Here is a 25,431-nt window from a genome sequence, read left to right on the forward strand (position 1 = left end):
TCCAAACTCAAAGTGGCAACTGCTTACAAAGGTCCCTCATACCTGTAACAGGAGAACCTGTTCCTTTGGGAAAAAGTGGTAATGTCATCTATTCTACATCATATGTTAAAAGCTGAGGGGATTCAGGTTGTAGTAGCTTCTCTTGGGCATCATGCTATTCAGGATTTATAAATTCAAGAGGGCCTTCTGCTCGCTAAAGAGACACAGAGCCTCAAATTAGCAGTAGGTTTAAAATGCGTTTTCAGTAAGCAGTACAAAAAGCAGTACAAAACACTGGTTATTCGCATGCCCTGTTACTCCAGACTTGGTGGTTGTTCAGTTGTGCCCATTGCTGACTGATTTCTCTTGGCATCGCTCAATTATTTTTACAGTGCAGACGTCATTAAATGTGTGTTAAAAAGCAAGCAGGGACAGTGACACTGAGCAACAGAAGTGATTTCTGCTCAAAGCAAAAGAATATGAAAGCTGGGAAGAGAGGGAGAGTATTACAGAGTCTAAAACAATGTGAGTGATCCATTCCTATTAGGAATGAAGAAAAAATTATAAATCTGACTTTCAAAATATTTTTTAATGTTTCTCTAGAAGAACCTAAAAGTTTAGCACCATGATGGGCATTTCATGAAAGGTGCGGGCTCAGGCTGAAAACCCAAACATTTCTTGGCCGAACATTTCTTAGGGAAAAATCCTTCCGTCAAGAAAATCTGTAGCCGCCAACACACCCTGCAGAAGATACACATGGAAGACAGGGACTGGGAATAATGGAGGAGCACATGTTTACTAATGAAAAAGTTCTCCATTCTAGAATCTTATTTGATTTTGAAATGCTAGAGTTAGGAAAACATGGTTACTTGTTTTTTTTTTACCCTTCATCTACATTTCATTAAATTGAAAGTAATAAATGTAAACCAATTTAAAGAACATTTCATTTCCTTTCTAAAATCACTAAGTGTAGTAAAATATATTTTTCTTGTTTATCCTCTGAGGGCCCTATGCTTAATTGATGCTGTGGTGTATTGAAGCATGTAGGACTAGGCACTAGTTACAGAACATCACAGTGCTGCTGTCAGCTTTTTTTACCCCAGATTGTTGGTTCTCTGTGGTTACTTGTAGCAACTGTATAGACAGACATGGCATGGTTATTCCTTACCAGCTCATTGCTGCCATCCTCATCAAAATCCTCCTCTATCCCATCAGTCATCTCTTCTCCATCCCCATCTGCATCTGGCCCTCCTTCAATTGGCTCTTCTGTAGAGTTATCTGCATTCTCTGATATGCATTCCTCTTGGATCAAATCAGCATTATCTTCCATTTGTTTCTTTTGAGCTTCTGTAAGGAAAACATACTCTATAGAGATTCAGTAGCTTTCCCTGTTGGTGGCAAAGAAAAGTGCTCTGAGGAAGAAACCTAAGCTTCCCATCTCCAGATGAGCTAGTGTTGTAAAAATCAGTGTGTTAATATCTACGAGGCAAATATGATCAAACCCCTTGTTTTCAAAAGTTAATGCATAAATCAAGCATAGTATCAACATGCTCATCTATCCCATGCAGTGGATGAAGGCTTGATTTACCAGTGGGTCCAGCTTTTTGATTTTCTGGACTTTTTTTTACCTTGGGAATCCAATTGGCATAGTCACCGTACATTTATTTATCTGCAGCCAATGAGAAGTATGTAAATGTCCATAGTCTGAGAAGCAGAAGGCTGTTAATTGCCAATAAGTGAACAAGGATTTGCATAAATTTGCTATGAATATAGCTCAACAACCATACAGATAATCAACAAATCCTTCTGGACAACTGAACAAATTTGTTATGGAGAAAAATAACAGTTTCTCCCTGTTGGTATAATGTGCTGAGGTAACTGGAGAATATCCCCCTCCAATTACCCAAATATAGTGTTTCCTGTCATTTCTTCAAAGCATTGAAAAGAAAGACCATTTCCATGGAGGCCCAGAGGATCTGTTCTGGTTGGCTTAGTGCAGATGGCTGTATTGTTGTGATTATGTGTTGTGAGACTCCTGGATATGCTGAGGAATTTCATCCAGCCAGCAGAAATCCAGAGGCAGACTGAGGGAGGAATGACAGAGACAGACTGGCCAGAAGAGTGGTTGGAGGGATCAGAGTCGTATTCCTATGCACATCAGGAGTTTAGATAAACAGCTTTATGTACTGAAAGTGAATATGGGCCAGAGAATTGGTTGCACGTAGCTTCAATACCAATGTCTTTTCAGTCTGAGGGTGACAATACCCATCAATGATAAAATTTCTATAACCAAACCATTTTTTTCTTTGTTGGATTGACTGTTCTGTAACACTAGCAGTGCATCACCTATCTTGTCGGATAGCCAATGAATCTGCAGATTCCCTGTGAAGCTTGATATTTTTCAGTTCTATGAATGTATGATTATTTTACTATACATTATTACCAGCTGCATATAATATTAAAATCTGTCCATACTTTCCTGTATCATAATCTTAAACCAAGAGATTTGTATTTCCTTCTACCTCTGCACATTTATTTTGCAACTTACTTTCATCTCTTCAGTCTTTGTTAGTCTCTAGTCCCTCATTTTCAAATTCATTTACTTAAGACATAGAACAATTAAGCTTTTCTCCCTTAGTCACTTAATTTCTTCAGAAAGATTCTTGGACTTAAAAAATAAAAAAAAAAATTGTCTTAGATAACTGCTTTGACAGTACTGTAGTCACACAAGTAGAAGTATTAGTAGACAATTCAGCCCGTGAAGCCCAATCTTCTATTGGTAAGGTGGTCTATACAATACCATGCTAGCTATAAATCATTGTGTTACTTGCTTTACTGTGTGAGGAAATGTGGATTGAATCAGCTATGCCTACTATGTCCTGCCCCACCACCTTCTGCCTCCAGCTGCTTCTGACATTAACTCACCTGCGGCAGTGGCAATTGAATCAACTTTGGTCAAGGCTTTCAGAAAAGGTTCCTGAAATTATGGACTTAATATGTTTAAATCGGAAAACTTTTAGGATACAGCTGCCAAAAAATTAGGCAATTTACTTAATTGTCTGAATGAGAACATAATCTGTGTTCTTCAGGGCAGTCTGAAGTACCAGCTCAGCATTTAAATCTTTTGGGCTCTTCTGAGAAGCTAAACTTAAGATCCTACCTTTCAGCACCTTTCAGAATATTCTCCTCGAACAGTTTTTTCACATCAAAACAGCTTCTTATCCCTGCCTTCCTGATTCAGATTTTTATAAACAAGGGAGCTATTCCTGCAGATTCCCTATGTACAGGAAATCCTTGTGTCTATATTCGCCCTATTGTAGTGGTCAGGGGTTGATAACAGTAAAAGACAGAACTGTTACTGCAAGGAGTTTTCACGCAGCTGTAGAGCAGTAACCAACGTATGCACTGAGATTGGCCACCTGGTCTGTTTAACTTATCACATTCCTCCAGAAGTACAACTTTTAAGATTAATAATTAAATATTTTTCACGAGAGTGACGCAAATGTAAAAAACCAAAAGGGTAAGATGATGGCTTGATTTTTGTTTTGTGTAAACGAGATATAGAGCCTCTCTCTGATCCCAGTCTTAGTGAGGCCATACCTTCTGGCAGAGGAAAGTAAGAAACAATATTGCCAAACCATATAGAAGGAACAAAATCATCTCACATCTGACACTGTAAATGAAATAGTTCAGCCTCTGATATAGCTTTATCTTACACAGATCTTTTAGCTGAGGAAGCAATTATCTGCAGACTAATCACTCAGGCTGCATAGCCCTCTTCATCAGCTCAGGAGACTTAAATGGGGATCCAGGTTTACTGGTATCTCTGAGGTGTTTTTTTCTCCTCACACCCACCGATGAGAGGCAAGGAATATGGAGGATGGCTTTTGCACCTGGTGTTTTAAAACGTGAACGATTTGAAACCAGTTTGTCATCTCTGAGGATATTATTCATTGCTTGTCTTCAAAAGGCATAACAGTATGATTCAATACAAATCAACGTTTTCCTCTTGGAGCTGATTTTTATTTAAATGAGTTCACTACAGTCCTTTAGCAGAAGTGAAAATTGGATATCAAAGTACAATGACATGCAGGTTGTTTTGCATAGTAATGAATTTTATATAAAAGCTCCCTGAAGTAGGGATGCGCCATCTCAGAACATTTCGGTACACAAGTGATTCAATGTAGTGCCTTGCAATTACATCTTCACTGATTATACCAACTTTTGTCTAACTTGCATAAAGTACAAAATAGAATCTAATGAATACATATTGTGTACAGTTCTCCTGAAAGATAATCACACTTTGTACTAATGATTTACCTTACACTTGTGAAAAAGCACTCGACTTATTTTGTGGGGTAAACTATAACAGCTGAGGGATTGGTCCTTGTCTATCAACTTAGAAAATGATTGTAAATAAAAGGTAGGGGTTTTTTTAAGAGCTGGTGTTGTTTGTTTGGTTTTTTTCTTAAAAAAAAATTTAACCACAAAATATTTTTCTTTACTGTTCTGCCCTAGAAAGACTTTCATTAGAGTTATTTCTGGATGCCAGCGTGAAACTTCTGGGTTCAGAGAGATACCCCCTCAACAGATCAGCAAATAGAGCAGGCACTTGGGAACAGGAGAGATCCAGATCTAAATATCTATTTTGCCTGTATTCATGACCTCAGCTGCTAATTCCCAGCAACGTTTTAGGTAATCTTGATGGAGCTCTCTTTACGTGTCCTGTTGGGTCTTTTTGGCTTCATAGATTTGAGTTAGGTAAGGGACACAAATCCGAGTGCTCAGACAACGAGGCAGCTGCGGATTCTGAGGCAGAATTTCTTCCACACATTTCACACAAAATACATTAGAAGTTTTCATCAGAGAATGAAGGGGGGGAAAAAAGGAACATTGAGATTTTTCATGAGATAAGGCTTCCATTTCCCCGCTGGCTGTCATCAAAATCAGCTCGCTAGTACACAGCTCCTGCACAGAGATATACCATGTGATTTATAAGGAAATAGCCAAGGAAATGCCATAGACAGCGGTAAGAATTGAGATTGTTTTCTATATATACTGTGGTGAAAATACAACCTTATAAATCCCTTAAAACTGCTCAGCATGGCTTTAAAGTGCTGCTAGGTGAGATCATTCAGCTAACAAAATGATCACTGCAATGCCAGAAATAAAGATCTTTATTAAATTAAAAAGTAGTGTTGGATTTTGTGATTCCCAAAGTTTGCTTCAAAACAAAACATTTCAAGCCAGAGAAAAGCTGAACTAGAGGTGCGGCAGGTTTTACAAAGATGCCACAGCTTCACACAGTAGCCCAGGTTGGAAGGGGTCTCTGGACTCTCCAAGCCCAACCCCTCTTCAAAGCAGAGCCCAAACCAAAGCTTGGTCCAGGTCCATGGGGCCTTGGCCCAATGAGTTTTGAACATCTCCAAGGATGAAGCTACTCCAGTCTCTCTGGGCAACCTGCCGTATGGCTTTGTTGCATCTTTTTTCCTTATATCAAACAGGAATTTCCCTTCATGCAACTGGTGACTATTACCTATTGCCCAGGCAATAATTCTTTATATAGAGCATCTAATAATTCTTAATGTGGGTAGCACAAGCATGCCCAAGGTCAAACAACTCTAACTTAATTCTCTTCAGTCAATTTTTTAGTGATGTTTTTTTTTCCAGAACATCTAGTAAGAATCTTTTATTTTCTTGAACAATTCTTGAGGTGATGTTGCATGCTCTGTGAGGAATATTAATTTATCCTCCCAATATTTCTACCTGAGAGTTAATTTACCTTGCTTCAGGCCTCCATTATGTAGCAAAATTTCTGGAAGGCTTCAGTTCTCTCTGGTCTGTCTGCTTGACTGATAACTAGGTTCTAATTTAATTCATTTGACTACAAATTGCTTTTACCTACCTGCTTCAGCTTTTTGCTGCTTTTCAATCTTTTCCAGTCTCCCTAGCAAGGAGTCAATTTTTGTTTTGATTTGGGTTAATTCCTTCTTGATTGTTTGTAACTCATCTGATTTCACTGTGGAAAGAGAGCAAAGATGCAAAACATGAAATAAACTGTATTTGTAGCTCCCCATGGAAAAAACATGTTATTTTTTTCTTTTCTCTGTAGTACAAAGCCTACTCTCTCATTTCTGTCTGTATTTTTTGAGGTTTAACTTCTAAAAAAGAACATTGCTAATTAAAAATGCTGAATCCATGCTAGGAAACCACAGGATTCTAAGCCCTAATGGCAAGAGCTTATGTGAGGTGCATTGCTCTGTAATAAGCATTTCAGGCAAAACATCTCAAGGGCATTCTTAGTAAAGTATGTAGTACTTTAAAGTAACATTTACTGAAAAACAGCCTATAGTGAAAGAATTATTCAAATATGACAGACAGTTCACAATCTTGCAACGCTGTTTTGCAGGACTGTTTTATAATAATCGTGACAATAATAAAAAGATCCCTCAGAGTAGCAGGAGGTTTTTTCGACGAGAGTGAACGGTAACATAAATGCTAGGGCAGCCAGGAATGCAATGTTATGTTCCAGTCAACAACTTCATTACAATAGGTGTTAAGTATTATTGCTTAAAAAGCTTTCAGTTCTGGTAATTTCTTGTACTTTTTCCAGATATCTATAACATATGAAAATATTTCTTTTTATGATCACATCCAGCGACATGGAAGCGTCACCTATAAATTTAGAGCTGAAGTTTACAAATCTTTGTTGTCTTGCATTACTCTTCATTTATATTCATTATTACACTCCCATTGTTTACTATAAGGAGTAGCTGCTTTGGAAGTGTTTTGGCTTCAGAAGAAACAGCACTGCATCATTCGTGAATGACCTCATTATTATGGCATTATCAGGACATGATTTTATGCTCAGAAGATAGTCCAAACAGATCCACTTGCCCTGTTTGTGCTAGGATATCATGTTGAAAAGCCCTAGAGGAGAAAATGGGAACCCTGTGCTATCATGGGAGAATAAAGCCATTTATAAAGGTCAAGAGCAGATAACACAGCTGTCTTTTACAACTGTTGTAGGAAGAAATGGACCATCACCTTAAACTGTGAGGGACTGGCAGTGGAAGAGCACTGAGCAGTATTACTCCTCCATCCTTATCATTGCTGAAGGAGGACATGCATTGACTTTGGTGTGTGTATCCAGAGCAATGGGAGGGCCCTTAGTAAGCCTGAGAAAAGGGTCTCCTGGATGCATCTTGCCATATCAGTCCCATTCATTGACTCTTGGGCATGTATCTCATCATGATGTCTCATGGGTATTTTTTATCGGACAGTCAAAATCTGATGAAGTGTGCAGGCAAGCTGCTGCCTGCTTTGGTGGTAGTAAATGAGTATGTTTTTTGCTTCAGAACCAGCCTTATTGCAAACTTGCAGCACATTCACTGAGGTTGAAACCAAGGCTTTTTATCTTAGAGTTTGGGTCATGTGCATCATAGTTATAACAAGTCAGCTAAAGGCAGTAGTTTGCTATATGCGGTAATGAACTTGTTAGATCATGTGCTCACATTGAGAAATTGCATATCTCACACTACCATACACTGATGGTCGGGTAATGGTAGGACTAGAGGGAATGGATTAAAACTAGAGATGGGATGATTCAGATTGGACGTTAGGAAGAAGTTCCTCACCATGAGGGTGGTGAGACACTGGAACAGGTTGCCCAGAGAGGTGGTGGAAGCCCCATCCCTGGAAGTTTTTAAGGCCAGGCTGGATGGGTCTCTGAGCAACCTGATCTAGTAGGAGATGTCCCTGCCCAGGGGAGGGCGGTTGGAACTAAACGATCTTTAAGGTCCCATCCAACCCTAACAATTCTATGATTCTATGATTCTGTGATTCTGTGATTCATCTTGAATGAATGGTAGGACTTAGAGAACAAAGCTTAAAAGTAACCTTTGTGCTAGACTTTTATATGCTATACAGGATTTGATGGAATTATTCTGCATATTTATAGAGGAAGGAATTAAAATGTTCTTAGAAAAATAATGGGTCACTGTCCAATCCTCCAGATCTGTAACAAAACGTTAAGATTCTGACAACTGCATATTTAGAAGGTTACTGCTTCCTTAGGGGCAGTGGTTGGTCTGGTCTGGAGTAGCAAGACAGTGCAGATTCCAGGATGAAATGGTGTGAATCTGTCCAAGAGGAAATGCTAAGTGTCTACAGCAACCCGCTATGAAGCCAGCAGGCAACAGACCCTGTGCAGCCAAGCTGTTGGGTTAGAGGTGCTCCCTTGACTGGCAAACAGCAGGCTTGCCAAGGCTAAAAGGTCAGAAGTCAGAAGCAACACCATAAGAACCTAATGATATTTGTTCCTGGTCTAAAAAGCAAAGCAGAAAACGTTTGCACTTCTGAATTTGGTGAGGAAGCAGGCACATACATGAGGCTACTGTTCAACTCAGGTCAAACCTTCTGCTTCACAGGGGCTTCCCTGTGGTGTCTTGGTGAGAAATAAGTTTGGGAAGAAGACTGCACCAGAGGGAACACAGACACAACACCAATGATTCAGCAGCATATAAAGATGTTAGAAACGACTGAGGAGCTTTATTGCTACCTTGCAAAATTCCCCCATGCCAAAACTATTTCCTCACTTTGGTCACTTAATCTACAATTTATCATTCACATTTCATAGAATCATAGAATCATAGAATTGCTGAGGTTGGAAGGGACCTTTAAGATCATCGAGTCCAACCTTTAGCCTACCCTGACAAGAGCCACTTCTAAACTATGTCCCTAAGTGCCCCATCTACCCTTTTTTTAAACACCTCCAGGGATGGTGAATCCACCACCTCCCTGGGCAGCCTATTCCAATGTTTAATAACCCTTTCAGTGAAAAAATGTTTCCTAATATCTAATCTAAACCTCCCCTGACGTAACTTGAACCCGTTTCCCCTCGTCCTATCACTTGTCACCAGGGAGAAGAGGTCAGCCCCCATCTCTCTACAACCTCCTTTCAGGTAGTTGTAGAGGGTGATAAGGTCTCCCCTCAGCCTCCTCTTCTCCCGGCTAAACAACCCCAGCTCCCTCAGTCGTTCTTCATAAGGTTTGTGATTCCATCATACAGTTCTTCATAAGGTTGTGATTCCATCATACAGTCAATCACTTCAAGTTAACACTAAAAAGGACTGAAAGAAAAAAGGGGAAAAATTTTCAACAAATCTGCACAACAAATTCCAAATTTCCATCCTGGTTCCAGCATTGCAATGTTGTATTTATTTGAGTTACTTATTGTCTTAATTTGCAGGGAATTGTAAAAATCTTCAAAATTATTCTCCTAGAGTAATTCCACTCTCAGTTATACTGTACCGAGTATTTCTGTAGTGAGCAGCAATCACTAAAGCCAAATTATGAAGGGTTCTGATGAACAACAAGTAGAATATAAGCCAGCAATACACCCTTGTGATAAAGAAGGCCATCAACATCCTGCATTAGGAGGCGTTTTGCCAGCAATTTGAGGGAGATGGTCTTTCCCCTCTCCTCAGCACTGGTGAGGCCACATCTGGAGTACTGTGTCCAGTTCTGGGCTCCCTGTCACAAGAGGGAATGAAGAAAACAAAGCCAGAATCTTCTCAGTAGCGCCCACTAAAATGTCAAAGACCATTGGCATGAATTAAAGCACATGAAAATCCATCTAAAAATTCCATCTAAACATAAGAAAAAGCTTTTTTTTTTTTTTTTCCAGTGAGGAAGGTCAAACAATTGCACAGGCAGCCCAGAGAGGCTGTGGAGTCTCCATCTTTGGAGATATTCAAAAGCTGTCTGGGCACAGCCCTGGAAAGCCTGCTGTAGGTGACCCTGCTTGAGCAGGGCAGTTGGACCACACGAGCTCCACAGGTTCCTTCCAACCTCAGCCATTCTGTGATTCTGTAGTGTAGATCTTGGGAAAAACTTTAGTTTTTTAAGCACAGTGTTACAACAAGTCAAAATGTAAAGACTGTAAATGCTGTACTTCAGGTGTCCTTCTTTGAGTACATAAATTCTCCTTAAAAATGTCACAGATTTTTTCTTTTTTTTTTAAATTTATCTCAGGCAAGAAATAAAGCAGTTGATAAACACGAAACCAGAGCTGCATCCGTCCAAAATATCTGTTCATCTGCTTTTGTGTAATAGAATAGGAAAATAAAGTAGCTTACTGCTTTTATTTGTTCCTATTAGCAGATAAGCAAAGGCCAGCAGGTGACAGAAATGCATGTTTTGAAAGGGAAAGAAATTACTAATGAAATTCCTCAAGCGCTGGCACCAAAATGGCTAAATATCTTCATCAACTTTGATGCAAAAAAGTAAATAATCAGGTAAAATTTGCTGAAGTCATGAAATCAAAAGGTATCATCTATTCAGAGTGAATCAGAATGGAAGGGGCAGTCAGGTGATATTAAGGAATGCTACGTTATAATGTAATTGCACTAAAAAAAATCCTGCACTTGATTGACTCACAGCAGAGCTCCTATTCGTAACAAGGAAGCTCATCAGAGGAAAAAGACAGTGACGGCATTATCCATGGGGTATAATCTCAGGTCGACAACAGCCATGAGAAAGAAAATGCAGTGCCAGGATGTGTCAAATGACGTATTGCTAAAAATGGGGAAGTACAATGCCATTGTACAAGGACCTGGTGAGAGTTCAGCTGGAATAACGTGTACAGGTTGAACCACTGAATTCTGGCAGGTATGTTGGGAGAAGGCCCTGAAGATGACCATAAGAATGGAAAGCCTGTAGTGTGACAGAAGAGTTTTTCTTGTTTGCCTGAGACAAAAGAAGGTAAAAACTTAACTTTTAAGTTAAGACAGCGTTGTCACAACAAATGGATATAAACAAATAAGAAACAAATTTAAGCCAGAAATTAGAAGAAACAGAGACAGACAAAACCCAAACCTTAACTAGCTTTAAGATGGAGCTTAAAGGATTAGATCATGGGGTTACTTGGAACAGTAAGGAATCAGATTCGGTGACCCTTTCCTGCCCTCTGCCAGGAATACAAGGGCCTTTCAGAATGCGTCTTTCATTGAAGCATCTAGCACCGAAAGAGACAAACTGCACCCAGCTCAAAACAAGAGATTTAAAACTGAGGTCCATCACATTTTTAGAAATGAAAGTGCTACTGTAGAATTACAGCTGTATTTGGGAAACATTTTTTGCCGTAACTACAAATTGATTCATCCACAAAGTATGATTCAGATTTCTTTGGAAAGAAATGTCATGTATTTTTATCTAAGACTTTCATGTTTAATATAAAATATTTTATCATATTGTATTACTTTAGGTTTCACTGAAAAATGGGTTAATGGAGGAAGCCAAATATAAACTATATGACTCAAAATGAATTAATTTAAAGGCATAATCCAGTACATATTGTGACATTTTAAGCTCCTTAATCTTAAGCACACAGGGTGTAAAAAGTTTGATTAGTGTTTTCCTCCTGATTTCAGATGTGTAAAATGAAAGTGCATAGTCCAAGAGCTTCAGTTTCTGTGTTGTCAGAAAAAGTGAGTTTTTCCAAGTTCTAAATAGCAGTCTGCATCTGCTACTTCACACCATTAACATGAAGAACTCCTATGTGTAGTTTCCACACCAACATGTTTCATTTTATGAGTTACTTCTGATAAGGTAGAAATGTTGATTTTTTTTTTCTCTAGTCTTTGGAGTTAGAAAGAAAATAAAATATTGTCAACTCATCCTTGAAAAATTATAGATTCAGGAACAAAATCAAATCCTTCTAACTTGTTTTGTGTTTTGGAAGCAAACTTAGAACACATATTGCCACTTTTTGGTAAAACAAGAATTTACTGCCCTGGCAGACATTATTTTTGCAGATGTACTCATCAACGAGCAAGGCATTCTTGGTATTATGCTTTTATAAGGTCTTTGCTGTGTGCCACAACAAACTTCTGCCTTTGGATTGCTGGTTTTCAGAAGTGAGTCCCTCTAATCCTGGTAATTTCACTGAAGGGTCTCCTGTGTTTCGACCTTTAATACTATCTGTATGGGTTCATCTTCTGGATCCAGTCTGAGTGTGGAGAACAGCTATGAGAACTGTTATGCCTATGAGATTTCTACTTAAATCTGAAAAGTCTATTAGGGGATGTGATCTCATGGGAGTTTTGCTATTTGGGGGTGAAATCTTTCAAGCACAGGCAATACCATTTTGACATAGTTAATTCTGAACTTGTGATCAAGCTGTTTTACAGCCTTGAATTTCATTAAAACCCAAAATACCTTCCTTCCCACAAACTGTGTTTCTCCTTATTGAAGAGATCCTTTATTTAACTAGCAATAAATTAGAATTAGAATTAACAGTGCATTAGGAGTTCAAGGAGTTCAGATTAGCCATGTAGAGTAAGGGGAAACAAAATACTAAATTGCTTCATGCCACAATTCAATATAACCAACTTTTCCAAGAAAATGGCAAAAGAAGCTGAAAAACCCACATTCTCTACTTTCCAACTTGAAGCCCCTAAGGGAATGGCTTGGTTATTTCTCTGATAAACGTCTTGCAATAAGCTGATTACATTCCTGTCCAAGTCAACAAAATTGTGTTTCTACCTTTATGATAGGTTGGTTGGACTTGAAAAAAGGGAGGTAATTCTATGGGGAAATCAAGCATGAAAGTCTGTATACTGTGTGTCTGACTCCTTTTAAAGGTGTGCTGCATGCAGAAATAATATTTTCTGCAATTTATTCCAGCACGATAAAATATGTGCTCCAATTGCCACTGTAAAGAACTGAGGGTGGAAACCCAAAAGGGGTCAAAACATCAGCCTGCATTTTTAGTGATGCATCTTGCAGCTGTTCTCTTCAGTGTTAAAGGGCTGGATACAAAGATGATCTTGTCACCTGGAGCTCTAAAACTGACATTTTTAGAATTCACACCACACCTAAATACATTGAATGATACTTTCACCGGGGCATAGCACTGTCTGTTAGGATCTCTATACTCCTGATTGCACTTCTATTAAATAATTTACAGACTCTGCAATGTTTGCCGTGTTATGCAAACAGTATTTTGGAGGTCATATAGCAAGTGGCTATGAGTACTTGGCCTAGGGTTGTATTCTATAATCTAAACAGAATCACAGAATGGTAGGTGTTGGAAGGAACCTCTACGAATCGTCTAGTCCAACCCCCCTGCCAGAGCAGGGTCACCTAGAACAAGTTGCACAGGATCGTGTCCAGGTGGGTTTTGAATATCTCCAGAGAAGGAGTCTCCACCACCTCTCCGGGCAGCCTGTTCCAGTGTTCTGCGACCCTCCAAGTAAAGAAGTTCCTCCTCATGTTTAGGTGGAACTTCCTGTGTTCCAGCTTGTGCCCATTGCCCCTTGTCCTGACAGTGGGCACCACTGAAAAGAGTCTGGCCCAATGCTCTTGACACCCGCCCTTTAGATATTTATAAGCATTGATAAGATCCCTTCTCAGTCTTCTCTTCTCCAGGCTAAACAGACCTAGGTCTTTCAGCCTTTCCTCATAAGAGAGATGCTCCAGTCTCCTGATGATCTTCATAGCCCTCTGTTGGGCTGTAATAGTAGTAGTTCCTTGTCTTTTTTGAACTGGGGAACCCAGAACTGGACACAGTACTCCAGATGCGTCCTCACCAGGGCAGAGTAGAGCAGGGGGATAACCTCCCTCGACCTGCTGGCCACACTCTTTTTAATGTACCATTGGCCTTCTTGGCCACGAGGGCACATCGCTGGCTCATGGTCAACTTGTTGGACTCCCGGGTCCACTCCCAGGTCCTTCTCTGCAGAGCTGCTTTCTAGCAGGTCAACTCCTAACCTGTATCAGTGCATGGGCTTATTCCTCCCTAGGTGTAGGACCCTACACTTGCCCTTGTTGAACTTCATTATGTTCCTCTCTGCTCAACTCTCCAGCCTGTCCAGGACTTGCTGAATGACAGCACAGCCTTCTGGTGTGTCAGCCACTCCCCCCAGTTTTGTGTTGTCAGCAAACTTGCTGAGGAAAGACTCTGTCCCCTCATCCTCATACGTTATGCATTACTTCAGTCCTGACACAGTATTATAAGACATTTTCTGAAATGCAGAATAAACAATAAAGCAAATTTGGTGATTATTCTGAGGAATATATATCTATATGTTAACGTAATATGCTCTGTCCCATTCACTACAACGAAAATCCAGATTTCTGGGTGAGAGATCCCCTTGACATCTATTGGGATATACTAAGGTCCTCAGCTCTCTAGAAGAATTTTTGAGTTATTCTTGTTCTGGACAATGAGAAAAATAAATATATATAAATAAACTTATCTGCAATTAATTCATCTTCTCAAGGGCAAGTGAGTCTAAGAAGTCCGTTCTTATTACGCCACACTTTAGGACAATTAGTGAATTGAATGCACTGATACTGCTAACTTTTCGTATGGATAAGACAACAGTAAAGGAGGAGCAAAGGAGATCTAATGAATGAATCTGTAAGTGTGTATACTTACTAAAGCTTTGATTCACTGTGTGAAAACCCAAAGACTCAAGGGCTGAAAAAGACTAACAAAATAGTTTAAATTCTAAGTCTACTAAAGTGAAGATCTTGAGCTGTACAGCTAACAGAGCCTCTCTCAGAACGTCATCTTTTCCAAGGAATGGCTCGAGCTCCTTGTTCCTCAGTGTACAACATTATCTTTAGCTTTGTTTATCACATTTCCATTCTTTCAGACACATGCATGTTTATTACATGTTTTCTTTCAAGGTGTCTGATACCATCAATTCATACAATAGGGTCCTAGTGGGCTCACTAGAAGTCCATCTTTGTTGCTAGTGTGTGAGATTTGGATATATTATTCAAGCAGAGTAGATAATTGCCTCATGTTGATGCCATAATTACCCCCTCTTGCAGTAAGGTGTACTTTTGGTGGATTCACTTATTTCACAGCTGTGTGTAAGACAGCATGATGCTTTGTTGGCCAGTCTGGTACTGCAAGTGTCTTTTTGAAGTCCCTTCATTCTTTCTAATATCTGATCCCTACCTGATCTTTCTCTTCCTCTTCCAGTGACGCTTCCAAGGACAGTATCACTCCACAAAAGGGGCAGGGGAAGACAGGTGGGTGCTGAAAGATGCACGAAGAGGAAGATGAAGTTCCCAGGACATATTATGGGGTGGGGAGCTTGGTGAACGTGGACGAGAGAATGTGTATTGTTCATCAGCTCTTCTAAGGCCAACTCTAAAGAAGGGCTGAATAACCCCAAGTTGCCAATCCTGTTTTGGACTCCCTTTAGAACAGGCAAAGACACTTTGCCTCTTGGTACCCTCAAAGGGTCTGTCAAGAAAACCCCACACAACCCAGCCTCCCCCATCCCCCTCCAGCCCACAGTCCACCCCCCGACCCGCGCCCCGCCCCAGCTCACATACAACCCTCAAGTCTCAACAGAAATCAGTGTGCCTCTGTCTATAAAAAGATTATTAGCTTTGCTTTATTATCTGCTCTTCACAAGACCTCATGGTGCATAAGCAGTCAGGATGATAGGCGATTTTAAACAGGCTTCTTCTGAGGTCAAGGGAGTAGGTCAAATGTTGTTGAAGGGATTTCCTTAAAAAGTTACATCTTTGACTTGCAGGAAAGGCATGGCAGCTTTGGTAATCAAACCAGTTTTTCAAGCTAAAGGCTGAGGGTAGGAAATAACTGCAACAGAGCTATATAGCTGAAGCTGTCTCCTTGCAGAAATTACTAGGATCATTGTTTCAATAATATCCAACTGATATGAGCAACTCACATTTGGATCCTGAGGAAGAAGCCCCACTTGAGGTGGATCGTGATGCTCCTTTCATGGAAAAAACCCCTTTGCCTCTGCGAGTTGTTGTCACAGCCACACGAGGACGCTTCAGTGGAATCACTGCACGGGGTGGTGGGGGGACACGGCCGTGGTAATCAAACAACCTAAAAAAGATTAAGTCAGCTGGAGTCCATAAAACCTTCTGTGATTTCATGTCATGGAAGCCCTGTCAACTAAATTTTCATGTTATCTTTGAGAAAATTACCCTTTGAAACCATAATCACTTTATATCACAGTCAAATTAGATTTCAAGGACCTATGCACATTAAGTGCCATATTCAGATTTCAGTCACAGACCAGTGCATAGCTCAGATTTTTTGTGTAATTTTAATGAGGGATGTGTTATGGGACTCTGGTATTTGCAGTATGGAAAATCCATAACCCACTTTCCACAGGTCCACATCATTTCATTGCACACAACTAATAGCAGTACATTTCGTGGTGGTGACATTTCAACTCCTTTATTACATGCATGGCTTAAATTCTAGTTTTCTATCTGCTGTCCTTAAAGACAGAAAAAGAAATGAACTTTTCTGAAGCCAACCATTGCCATAAAGTAATATCCTGCAGTTTGTAAAATAGCAAGAGTCTTTATAGTGAGGGACCTCTACGTCCTTCTCAATGCATAGGAAAGAGGTCCCAGCATATGTTCTCATTATTGAAGAATGAATTGATGTAGAATCACTAAAATACTCGAGCATGCTGAATAAAAAATGTCTTGTTCAAGCCATGGTAGCAAGTAGATATTCAGAGAATTACGAATACAGTCAATAAAAGATACTCTATAACCGAAATGAACTAGTGTTACTAAATAGAATACCCCAATCCTAAAAACACAGTTATTATCAGCAGCTAACTAACCCACGTGGAAGAAAACAAGGGCAGTAGAAAAGGTAATCAAAGCTACAGATATATTTAGAATATAAAAGCTATGGGCTCTGAAAGTGACAGGTCAGGAAAAGAAAGTTCAGAAAATGAAGATTACCAGTTCAGAGACTGAAGCAGGGGGGCAAGCAATATTCTTTAAAAATATTCTCAAGTTTCTTTCAAATGATACTTGCAACTAGTAATTATGGAAATTTATAACTGCATGTTTAATTTCCACAATTCTGACTACAGTCACCCATCTGGGCAGATAGATACACATTTGAAAACTGACACACAAGCAACAGTAATTCACCCACCACAATGTCTAACAGCATGCTGAACAGGAAGCAGAATCAAACTTAATTCTTCTAGCCCATTTTCTGGCAAGTAAATAACTAATGCTTAAATCTCAGGATGCTTACTGTTGTCTGTACCATAATCCTACAGACAATATAACCAGATCCCTCCTCTTCCATAGCTGCCTGCAAAATGTGTCACAGAGAAGCTGTCACCCCCACTGAACTTGAACTCCATGGCCTTAGCTATTCTTACCGAATAAGCAGTTTCTAGCCATTGTGAGCATAGCTAAACATTTGTGTATGAGGATGAACACTAAAACATTTTTGAAGCTTTTAACAGAAATATGATTGTTTGTTGTCACCCATCATTTATCATATTGGATGATCTGCAGGTTGGTCTCAATCTCCAATTTGATGTTACTAGAAAAAAATGTTTCAGAAGAACTGTAAGCTATAATGCAAAAGGTCATTATGCAATTATTCCTCCAAAGGTGATTTTTTTCTAGCTTCCAATAGCTCATGTTTAGATAATGTAGTGAAATGCAAAACTAGACTTCCTTTTTTGAAATATATAAAAGCAGTGTTATCTAATATTGCTATTCTTACTTTTATTTTTGAAATTATGCAAAGCTTGTGGGCTTGGTATTTTGTTGCACCAAGTTCTACATATTTCAATAATATGCTTTCTTTAAAAAAATGCTTCCTTTTATCAGCTTTGAAGTACCCTGCCTATTTTCCTTGTGCTTGTAATATGAGAAATTATAAATGGAAATGCTCAGTTCTAAAGCAATTCTTTCTCCAAATAATCACTACTGCGCATATAATAGTGCCTTTTTTTTCCCTTTTTTTTGCCCTTCTAAATTGTGCAGTCCTGATCTTGTCAATCTGTCTTCATACAGATTTTATTTTCCAGCACTAACCATTTTTGCTGCCCTTTTCTGTCCCTACCACTGCTTTAGTCAAGATAAGATAGGTGTATTCTCCATTCAGGGGGGTTGGAAAATCAATGAATATTAGAAAACAAGACCTATGGTTTGGGATATGACACAGAAATTCAGAAAGTTCAGAAGTTCAGAAATTCAAAGAATCATGACCATATTTCTTAATTTATATTTCCTATAGGCATGTTGGTAGTGCATCAAACTCTCCATGGGATTTTCTTTTCCATGCCTACCATATAGAGCTTTTCATCTTCCACTTCCATTAACTTCAATCTAACAAAGACCCTTTAATCTCTTAATAGACTTATGGACACATTTCACTGTCAGCGGTTTTCCATAATAAGAAAATCACCAAGATAGACAGCTAGTTCTACAGAAACAACCTTTAACTACCGTAAGTATTGTGGAAATGCAGCTATTAGAGTTGCTCATTTGAGCTACCCATAACATACAGAATTAGGGAAAAAACTAAAGACACATAACTTTAGTATTCAGGTGGCATAGATCAGAAGCAGTGCTCTCTTTAAAAACATACAAATCTGCTGATGAAACTTGGAGCAGTAACCTTGGGGAAAGTAAACACAAGCCTGTGGAAGTTAACTTTTTACAGGACATGAGCTGCTCCTACTGTCAAGGCTAGAGTGAGCAGGATTAAACTGCATTAATGGCTTTTACTCCATATGTTTATAGCTTAGTATTTTTAGCTCTGTCTAAAGTGAGAATGGTCATTTACACACAAAACCAAAACTAGTGGCTCGAATTGAATCAAGCCCAGGAAAAAACAAAACGAAAACCCATTGTTTCTACATCTTTCCTACAGTGTAGCAGAAAGGTACATAGCACACAACAATTTAACTGCAGGGTGTAAACTCTCCTCTGCTATTGTCCGTTGCTTTACATAACAGAAATCTGAGATTATAAGAGGTTGGTGGAGCAATGCTTTGTTCCCCTCTGACTCACTTGGCCTATGTTAAACTGGGCTGTTGTGCTACAGAGACACAACAGTGCTGGATCACCATTGGAATTGGTTATCCATGGTCATCCATGGTCATCCATGTTAACCCTGTGTTGTGGTGACTCTGCTGTGTCTGAATGAATAAATTCCCACAGTGCTACGTGAGGCTGTGTGTACGTACTCAAGGCACAAATCTCCAGTTGCTCAGGTATCCATGCTTCTTTTCCTGCTATAGAAACACGAATGCTATTGAACGTGTGGTTTTGCTTCCCTCAAGGTCCTTCTAGAATTCTAAATGTCCTTGGAAGACAAATTTTTCAATAGAGATGCTATATCTTTTCATATACATGGATGAAAAGACAAAGGCATGACTGTCACACTGAAGAATTTTACAGCTGCTATATGTTCCAATGGAAGTAAACCTGGAAGAAATCTGTTGGAAGAAACACTGAGGAATTAAGCTACCATCAAACAGTTCAGCACAGAAAACGGCTCAAAAGCTCTTAGAGGAGGATAAGACCAAAAGAGCTGTTTAATGAGCATACATTTGGTGGTGGTAATCATCTCTGCTTGTGATATATTCAAATAGTCTTCTTCTGATACACAATGGAAATAATTAAATGAATAATATGTAAAAATCATAGCAGACCTCTCTAACCAAATGATGTGATTACATTATAAACAAACAGTAGAAATGGTGTAGCATGTACAAAAATATAACCACACATACCGATTGTAGAAATCATCTCTGTAGTAATCATAATCAAAGACATAACCACTGTGGAAAAACACAGAAAAACAGGAATGAACATGTTTATAGAAAAATAGACATTGATTAAAACTTTTTGTGGTAATATTGGATTACTCTCACATTCCAAGCCCTTCTTCAAAGTCCTTCCACTTCTTTTCCACAACCATACACTGTACGTTATGTTTGTCAATGCTGTTGTCAGCTGTCACTGTAATATATTTGGAAATGTGAAGTCTGGGGCATGCAGAACAGTGTAAACAGTTGACAGCACATATAGAAATGGTTTAATACAGCGCGACAGCTCAGTAATTAGAGCATCATTATAGTGTAATTCTCAGTGATCAAATGAAGTGAACACTCTAATACTGAAGCCCTCTTCTTTGCTGGGCTAACAGTATAATCAGTGGACTAGGGAGACTGTTAAATACATGAAAGATTGGTAAATGAGTGAGGAGGTGAGCAGACATAAGATAATGAATTTGATTTATGAGAAACGCAAAAAGAGCTGGGCTGCTGGTCCTTGAGTCTGCCAAATCTTCTTTCATCATAAAGAGAAAAGGAAAAAAGTTAGGAAAAGGAGCGATGCAAGCAATAGTGTTAGAGAGATGCCTTTCCTCTCAGGTTCAGAAGGGAAGGTATATACAAACCTGGGAAAAGACAGGCGCCATTACGGGAAACAAATACAGGTAGGAAATTGAAAAGATCCAGGGGAAAACTATTTTTGAGTTGTCAATTGCAAAGTCAATCTTAGATTGATCTTCCTAGTTTTGCATTTCATTATCAACTTTCTACCTTTATGGTGAAGCAATAGCAGTGAAGTCTATCTCACACATCTGAAAAAACAGAACCAAAGAGCTAACAAATGGTCTGCATGGAAAGGTCACAAAGGATTTGTACTCTGCCTGATGAAGGACTAGTAACACAAACCCTATGTTTTTCACTTGCCTGAGAAGGACAATTATGAAAAGTAAAGGATGAGAGACGTGAAGAATGTACCACAGAAAAGGAGATTTAAATAAGAAAGCAGAAAGGTAGAAAGGAGAGAGAGAAAGGACAAAGGACAGAAGAAAACATTCACTGGAAATAATAGGAGATGAATGATAGTAGCTACATATTAAAGAACTTTGTCTTCAAAGGGAATGGACTTGTGGATAATTTCTTCTCTTGAACATTGAGAAAAATGTCTTTTATTTTTTTAGTGGTTAATTTGAAGAATGGGTCAAGAATTCTGGAGTTCTTCAGGTTTCTTTTTCCTCATCACATAGTGCTTCTTTCCCTTTTTCTTCCCTTTGCTATGTTTCAGAGGTTGACCACTTAAAAGGGGGAAAAAATAGAGTTGTCAGGCTTAAATTGCCTCAGTAATAATTTCATCCCAGTGTTTTGATTTTGAAGCCTTGCAATTTCCCCCGTTTGCAACTGGCAAAAAACATCCATCAAAGGAGCAGGAGGTCAGGGCACAATTTCCACCTCTGCCATGTTGGCCTTGATGCAAGTGCCCAAGTGCAAGTGATAGGATAAGTTGTACTGTCTACCCACGTAATATTGGATGGGCAGTAAAGATCATGAGACTCACCAGGTTAGAAAGCTGACTGTAGTTCTATTAGTAATTTCTTTGAGAAAAGAAAGCCCTATATTCATTTTATGTGAAACACTTATTAAACAAAACAGCCCTGAGAGACTGGCACCTAGAAGCAGGTAAGCTGTGTGCGGCAGAGGAAGGAAAATAGCATTAAGTAGTAATAGTTAGACCTTGTACAGTGATCATGGTTCTGTATCTTACCTTAACACAAAACAAACAAAATTTTTCCTAAACTATGCGACAGCTCTTATTTTGTCTTTCACTGTATAGCCAGTCTACATGAAACTAAGAGGTGGCAGGTACCAAACCTATAATTTTATTTACAGCTATTCAGAGTTTGCTAGTGGGTTTTTTTTGTTGCTGTTGTTGAATGATTAATAGCTGCAATTAGCCCATAGTTAATATTCAAATTGTATTTTTAAGTAGAAGATAACAGACAATTTTAAGAAAAAAGATTATATGTAAAAGTCCTTTCACAGCAAACCTTTCACCTGGAGTGACATTAATTTAATTTGCATAAAGACCAGATAAATTGCCTTTCAAGGTTGAAGACCATGACGCTGATGAAAAATAATACATTTTGCACCAGCCAGAGTAAGGCTGAAGGGCAGCTCTGTCTTTCTGTGGCAACTCGACTCTGGTCCATAGGATGCAATAAGGACTGCTGGCCTTTCACTGAGCTTTCAGAGTGTGGAACTTACCTTTCATATACAAATGCCACGACAGAGATGGCTCAAAGCCATCCCAGGGAATGGGGGCACTGATAGGGCACAGGAGGGAGAGAGGTCTCAGGCAGACATCTGAGAGCGCTGGGGAAAAACATCAGTAGGCTTGAGAGAAGGTTGAGTGGTTGGGAAAGGCTCACAGGTCGTTTAGATGAGGGTAGTTGCAGGCAATGGAGGTTTTGGGTAGGGAAAAGGCAGGAAAGGGTTACTAGTGTGGCAACTGATTGTTTCCCTCCTTCCCCGCCTTCTGCTCTCACACTGTCAGCGTACCACTGGGGAGATCCTGTCACAAAGCATTCTTCATGCAGAATATTTTTATATTGTTGAAAAATGTTGTTTATCAATTTTTAAAAATTTTTTAATTTAGTGTACCATCTGGGATAATACTTCCCTTTTGAGAGGAACAGTTTTGCACAGCAGTCAGCCCCTAAGAATTTCACTCTTTATCTCTGTTCCCATTCAGGTAACTTCTGTTTTGAAACTGAACTCAGTTCTTTATGCTCCTTCAGCTTTGCAAATGACAGTTTCATCCCACACGGTCTAATGCTTATCTGTGGGACCAGAGCAGGGAAAAGTAGAAGCACATTTTGGAGTCTCATTATCATATGGCAGTGTAATCTATGAGTTCTTGTAAATTATTATGGGGTGCTTATACTGCCTTTTAAAAATATTTCATTGCTTCAGAAGAATCTGATACTATTATCATGTCTTTAATTTTCACATGGAGAAACCCCAGCAGTTTTCATATAGTGTTTTAGAGCTGAAGCTATCTAAACAGCTCTGCTACAGATGTTGTCTCTAACCTTAAAGCTAAGGTGCTTTCTATTTTTGCATGGTTTAGTTCAGTAGCATCTGTTGCTACAGAGGTAAGAGGTTACTGCAGGTATTCCATATGTTGCATGACATTCAGTCTCTGATACAGGCATACACATGGCTTTAGCTGCAGCAAACGTTGTCCAATTTGTCCTTCTTATCCATTTCTCTGCCAAAAGGTTACTGACCCCCTGTCTGGGACATGAGATGCAAACAGATTGTGGCTTCTCACAGTACAACCTGCTAGCACAAGTGACAAGTAGTTGATTTGCTTACATTTCTAGTCTAAGTTTATTGCAAGTGAAATCTTTTTCACAATTCAAGGGCATTGCTGCTAATTGAGTCCTGTGTCCCACGATATGGGAGCTGGGGACTCCAGCGGGACGTGGGGAGGGAATCTCTGCTTTCCCCACAGACTATTTGGGACCTCTCTGCACAAGCAAGGCATTTCTGTGTGGAAGTACCATTCATACAGAGCAGGAAAGAGCCAGTTCTGCATGTACAGGGACTCCTTGCCTGGGACCACTGGCAAAGATGTGGCAAAAGCCACTTTGCCCTCAAGGTGGGAATAGCACCCAGAGGTGCTAGAGGTGGATGTGCAACTATGAGGTCCAACAGAGCAAGGGGCTCAATTTTTTTTCCATTTTTCATTACTCAGTCTCCTTGAAGGAAGCTGACTGAATTCAGGTGTTGGTCAGGGAGGAAAGGCTTTTATCCTTCCAGGTTATCTATATAAATAGCAGAAGGACAATAGCATTGTCGAACCTTATCTATAGGTGTCAACCCTTATGGAATACGACAAGTAAAGGATGGTGGGTTTAAAGCTCCGGAAAATATTTATGTGGATCCTTCTGGGATCTAGGTCTCTTTTTCCCTATCTGAAATTTTACTGGCAGCTGTGGCAGCACAGGCAACACAGAGGCAACATGCTGGGGTTAACTGTCCTTCATTGTAACTGCTGAGTTAACAGCCCATGGATTCAAGACATCATGTGAGACCCTTAGAGGTCTGGGGTTTTATAAAGGCAGTCCCAAGTCCTTTTGGCTGTGAAGCAGTTGTCCTGCATATATACTGAAAAGGTTATGAACCAACAACAATGAAAACAACCCAAAATGATGACCTAAGAGAAAAAAAATCTCTTCTGTTTCTCCAACTGATCTCAACTTGTTTTTTTTCTTTTTCATTCTTTTTTTTTTTTTTTTTTATTTTATTTTAAAGTTGAATGACGATGTTTCATTTGTTAAAGAGATTATACTGTGAAAGCGACCGGTACATCTCTCCATCTATAGCCATAATTGTTCGCACTTCTGCATGCCAAGGGACAGACATAAGCTTTGGTCAGTGCTGTGGTATGAAACACGAAGCACAAAATTAGCACAGATAATCACTGGCACTGAGATCAAGGTGACTGCAGGGCTCTTAACCTCTGGAGAGTTATTCCTTAGCAACCCACCAACCTGTGGTACAGAGGCTGCAGGAAATCACTTGCATGGTGTTGAATACCAAATACTCAGCAAGTCGGAAGCAGAGAAAGGTTCAAACGAGCCTGTGAACTGGTGGAGTCAGCGCTTTCCTAATGGCATTGTAAACAGGCAGATTACTTACCCACACACATAAGCCATCTCTCCAATATTAACAACAGAACTGTGTGCAGGATGTTGCTGCTAAAACGAAAGACAGTAAAAGACACTGTCATGCTCACACTGAGGCAAAGAAAACTCATCAATAAAGTGGTTTTCTGTTAAGCAAAATCATGGTTCCTTTTTCTGACCTACTATCAGCAAGGAAATCTTGTATGAGCAGTCTCTTTTAGCTTCACTTCACTTAACACTAAGCCTGCTTTAAATTGTGTATGCCTGGAGAATAAAGGATTCCTCAAAGACCGTATTTTCGGAGTTATAATGCTGTACATATTCAAATTTCCTATGCACATCAGCAGTTGCACGTGTGTCAATCAGGCAAATGAGAAATTATGCTTCTGCATCTTTGAAATAAACTTATGGATGTTAATATGTCTTTATTTATCTGGTGATAAAATACATTGAAAATACATTATTACAGTGTAATCTTTCTTGCGTTCTGTGTTCTATGCCCACAAAATATTTTTATAAACTAATGATCACATCCTGCTTTAATTTACTTAGCTCCAAACACTAGTGAGTGTAACTGACTTCAGTGGAGTTGTTCTGACTTTAGAATAGCTAATGCAGAACAGAGCAGAAATAGCTTTTGTTATTTTCATGGCAACAAGGATTTCGGTCTTGCATGTGAGTCACCCTTAGGTGATATCTCTTTTTCTTTCCACAGGTACAAAGATGTACTTGTAAATCATAAATGTTGACAAACCAAGCATAATTTATCTTAATTCAATTGACAGTGCTATCGCCATTTATACTATAAATTGCTTCTGTGTTGTCAGAGTTGGATAAAAATATTAAATACCAAAGCAGTATTTCTTCAATCAAACTCTTTTTATGAGGTACGTATCAACCTAATGGTTGAAACCAGTATTCCAGTCACTTGTAAAATCATTTCTCTTGTCATGTAAAAAGAGTGCTAGAAATTGTTCCTGTTGAGTGCAAAAGAGAATCAGTCTAAATTGAAATAACGTTAAAAAAAAGGGAGTGGGTGAAGGTAACTCCGTGATTTAGAGAATAAGCATCCAGGGATGGAAACTTTCCCTGTTAGAAAATCAATCAGATTACAATGACTTTCATGAGCTATTTGAAAAAAAAAGGTGGAT

The 25,431-nt window shown here is 39.2% G+C and overlaps 2 protein-coding genes across 2 annotated transcripts in view; one reads left to right on the forward strand and one right to left on the reverse strand.

Annotated features, from left to right (window-relative positions):
* The window catches only part of SLC7A13 (solute carrier family 7 member 13), a 127,147-nt gene that overhangs the window by 99,147 nt on the left and 2,569 nt on the right, over positions 1 to 25,431 (forward strand). The gene's annotated exons all lie outside the window — the stretch shown is intronic.
* Positions 1 to 25,431, reverse strand: part of RALYL (RALY RNA binding protein like) — a 221,444-nt gene that overhangs the window by 32,013 nt on the left and 164,000 nt on the right. Inside the window, exons 4-8 of the mRNA XM_054193665.1 lie at positions 19,551 to 19,598; positions 15,699 to 15,862; positions 14,954 to 15,034; positions 5,885 to 5,998; positions 1,148 to 1,326 (exon numbers count right to left, since the gene is read on the reverse strand). Coding sequence (XP_054049640.1) covers positions 1,148 to 1,326; positions 5,885 to 5,998; positions 14,954 to 15,034; positions 15,699 to 15,862; positions 19,551 to 19,598 — 586 coding nt within the window. The remainder of the gene's footprint in view (positions 1 to 1,147; positions 1,327 to 5,884; positions 5,999 to 14,953; positions 15,035 to 15,698; positions 15,863 to 19,550; positions 19,599 to 25,431) is intronic.

This window comes from Rissa tridactyla, chromosome 2 (genome assembly GCF_028500815.1).
Source record: "Rissa tridactyla isolate bRisTri1 chromosome 2, bRisTri1.patW.cur.20221130, whole genome shotgun sequence".
Lineage (NCBI taxonomy): Eukaryota > Metazoa > Chordata > Aves > Charadriiformes > Laridae > Rissa > Rissa tridactyla.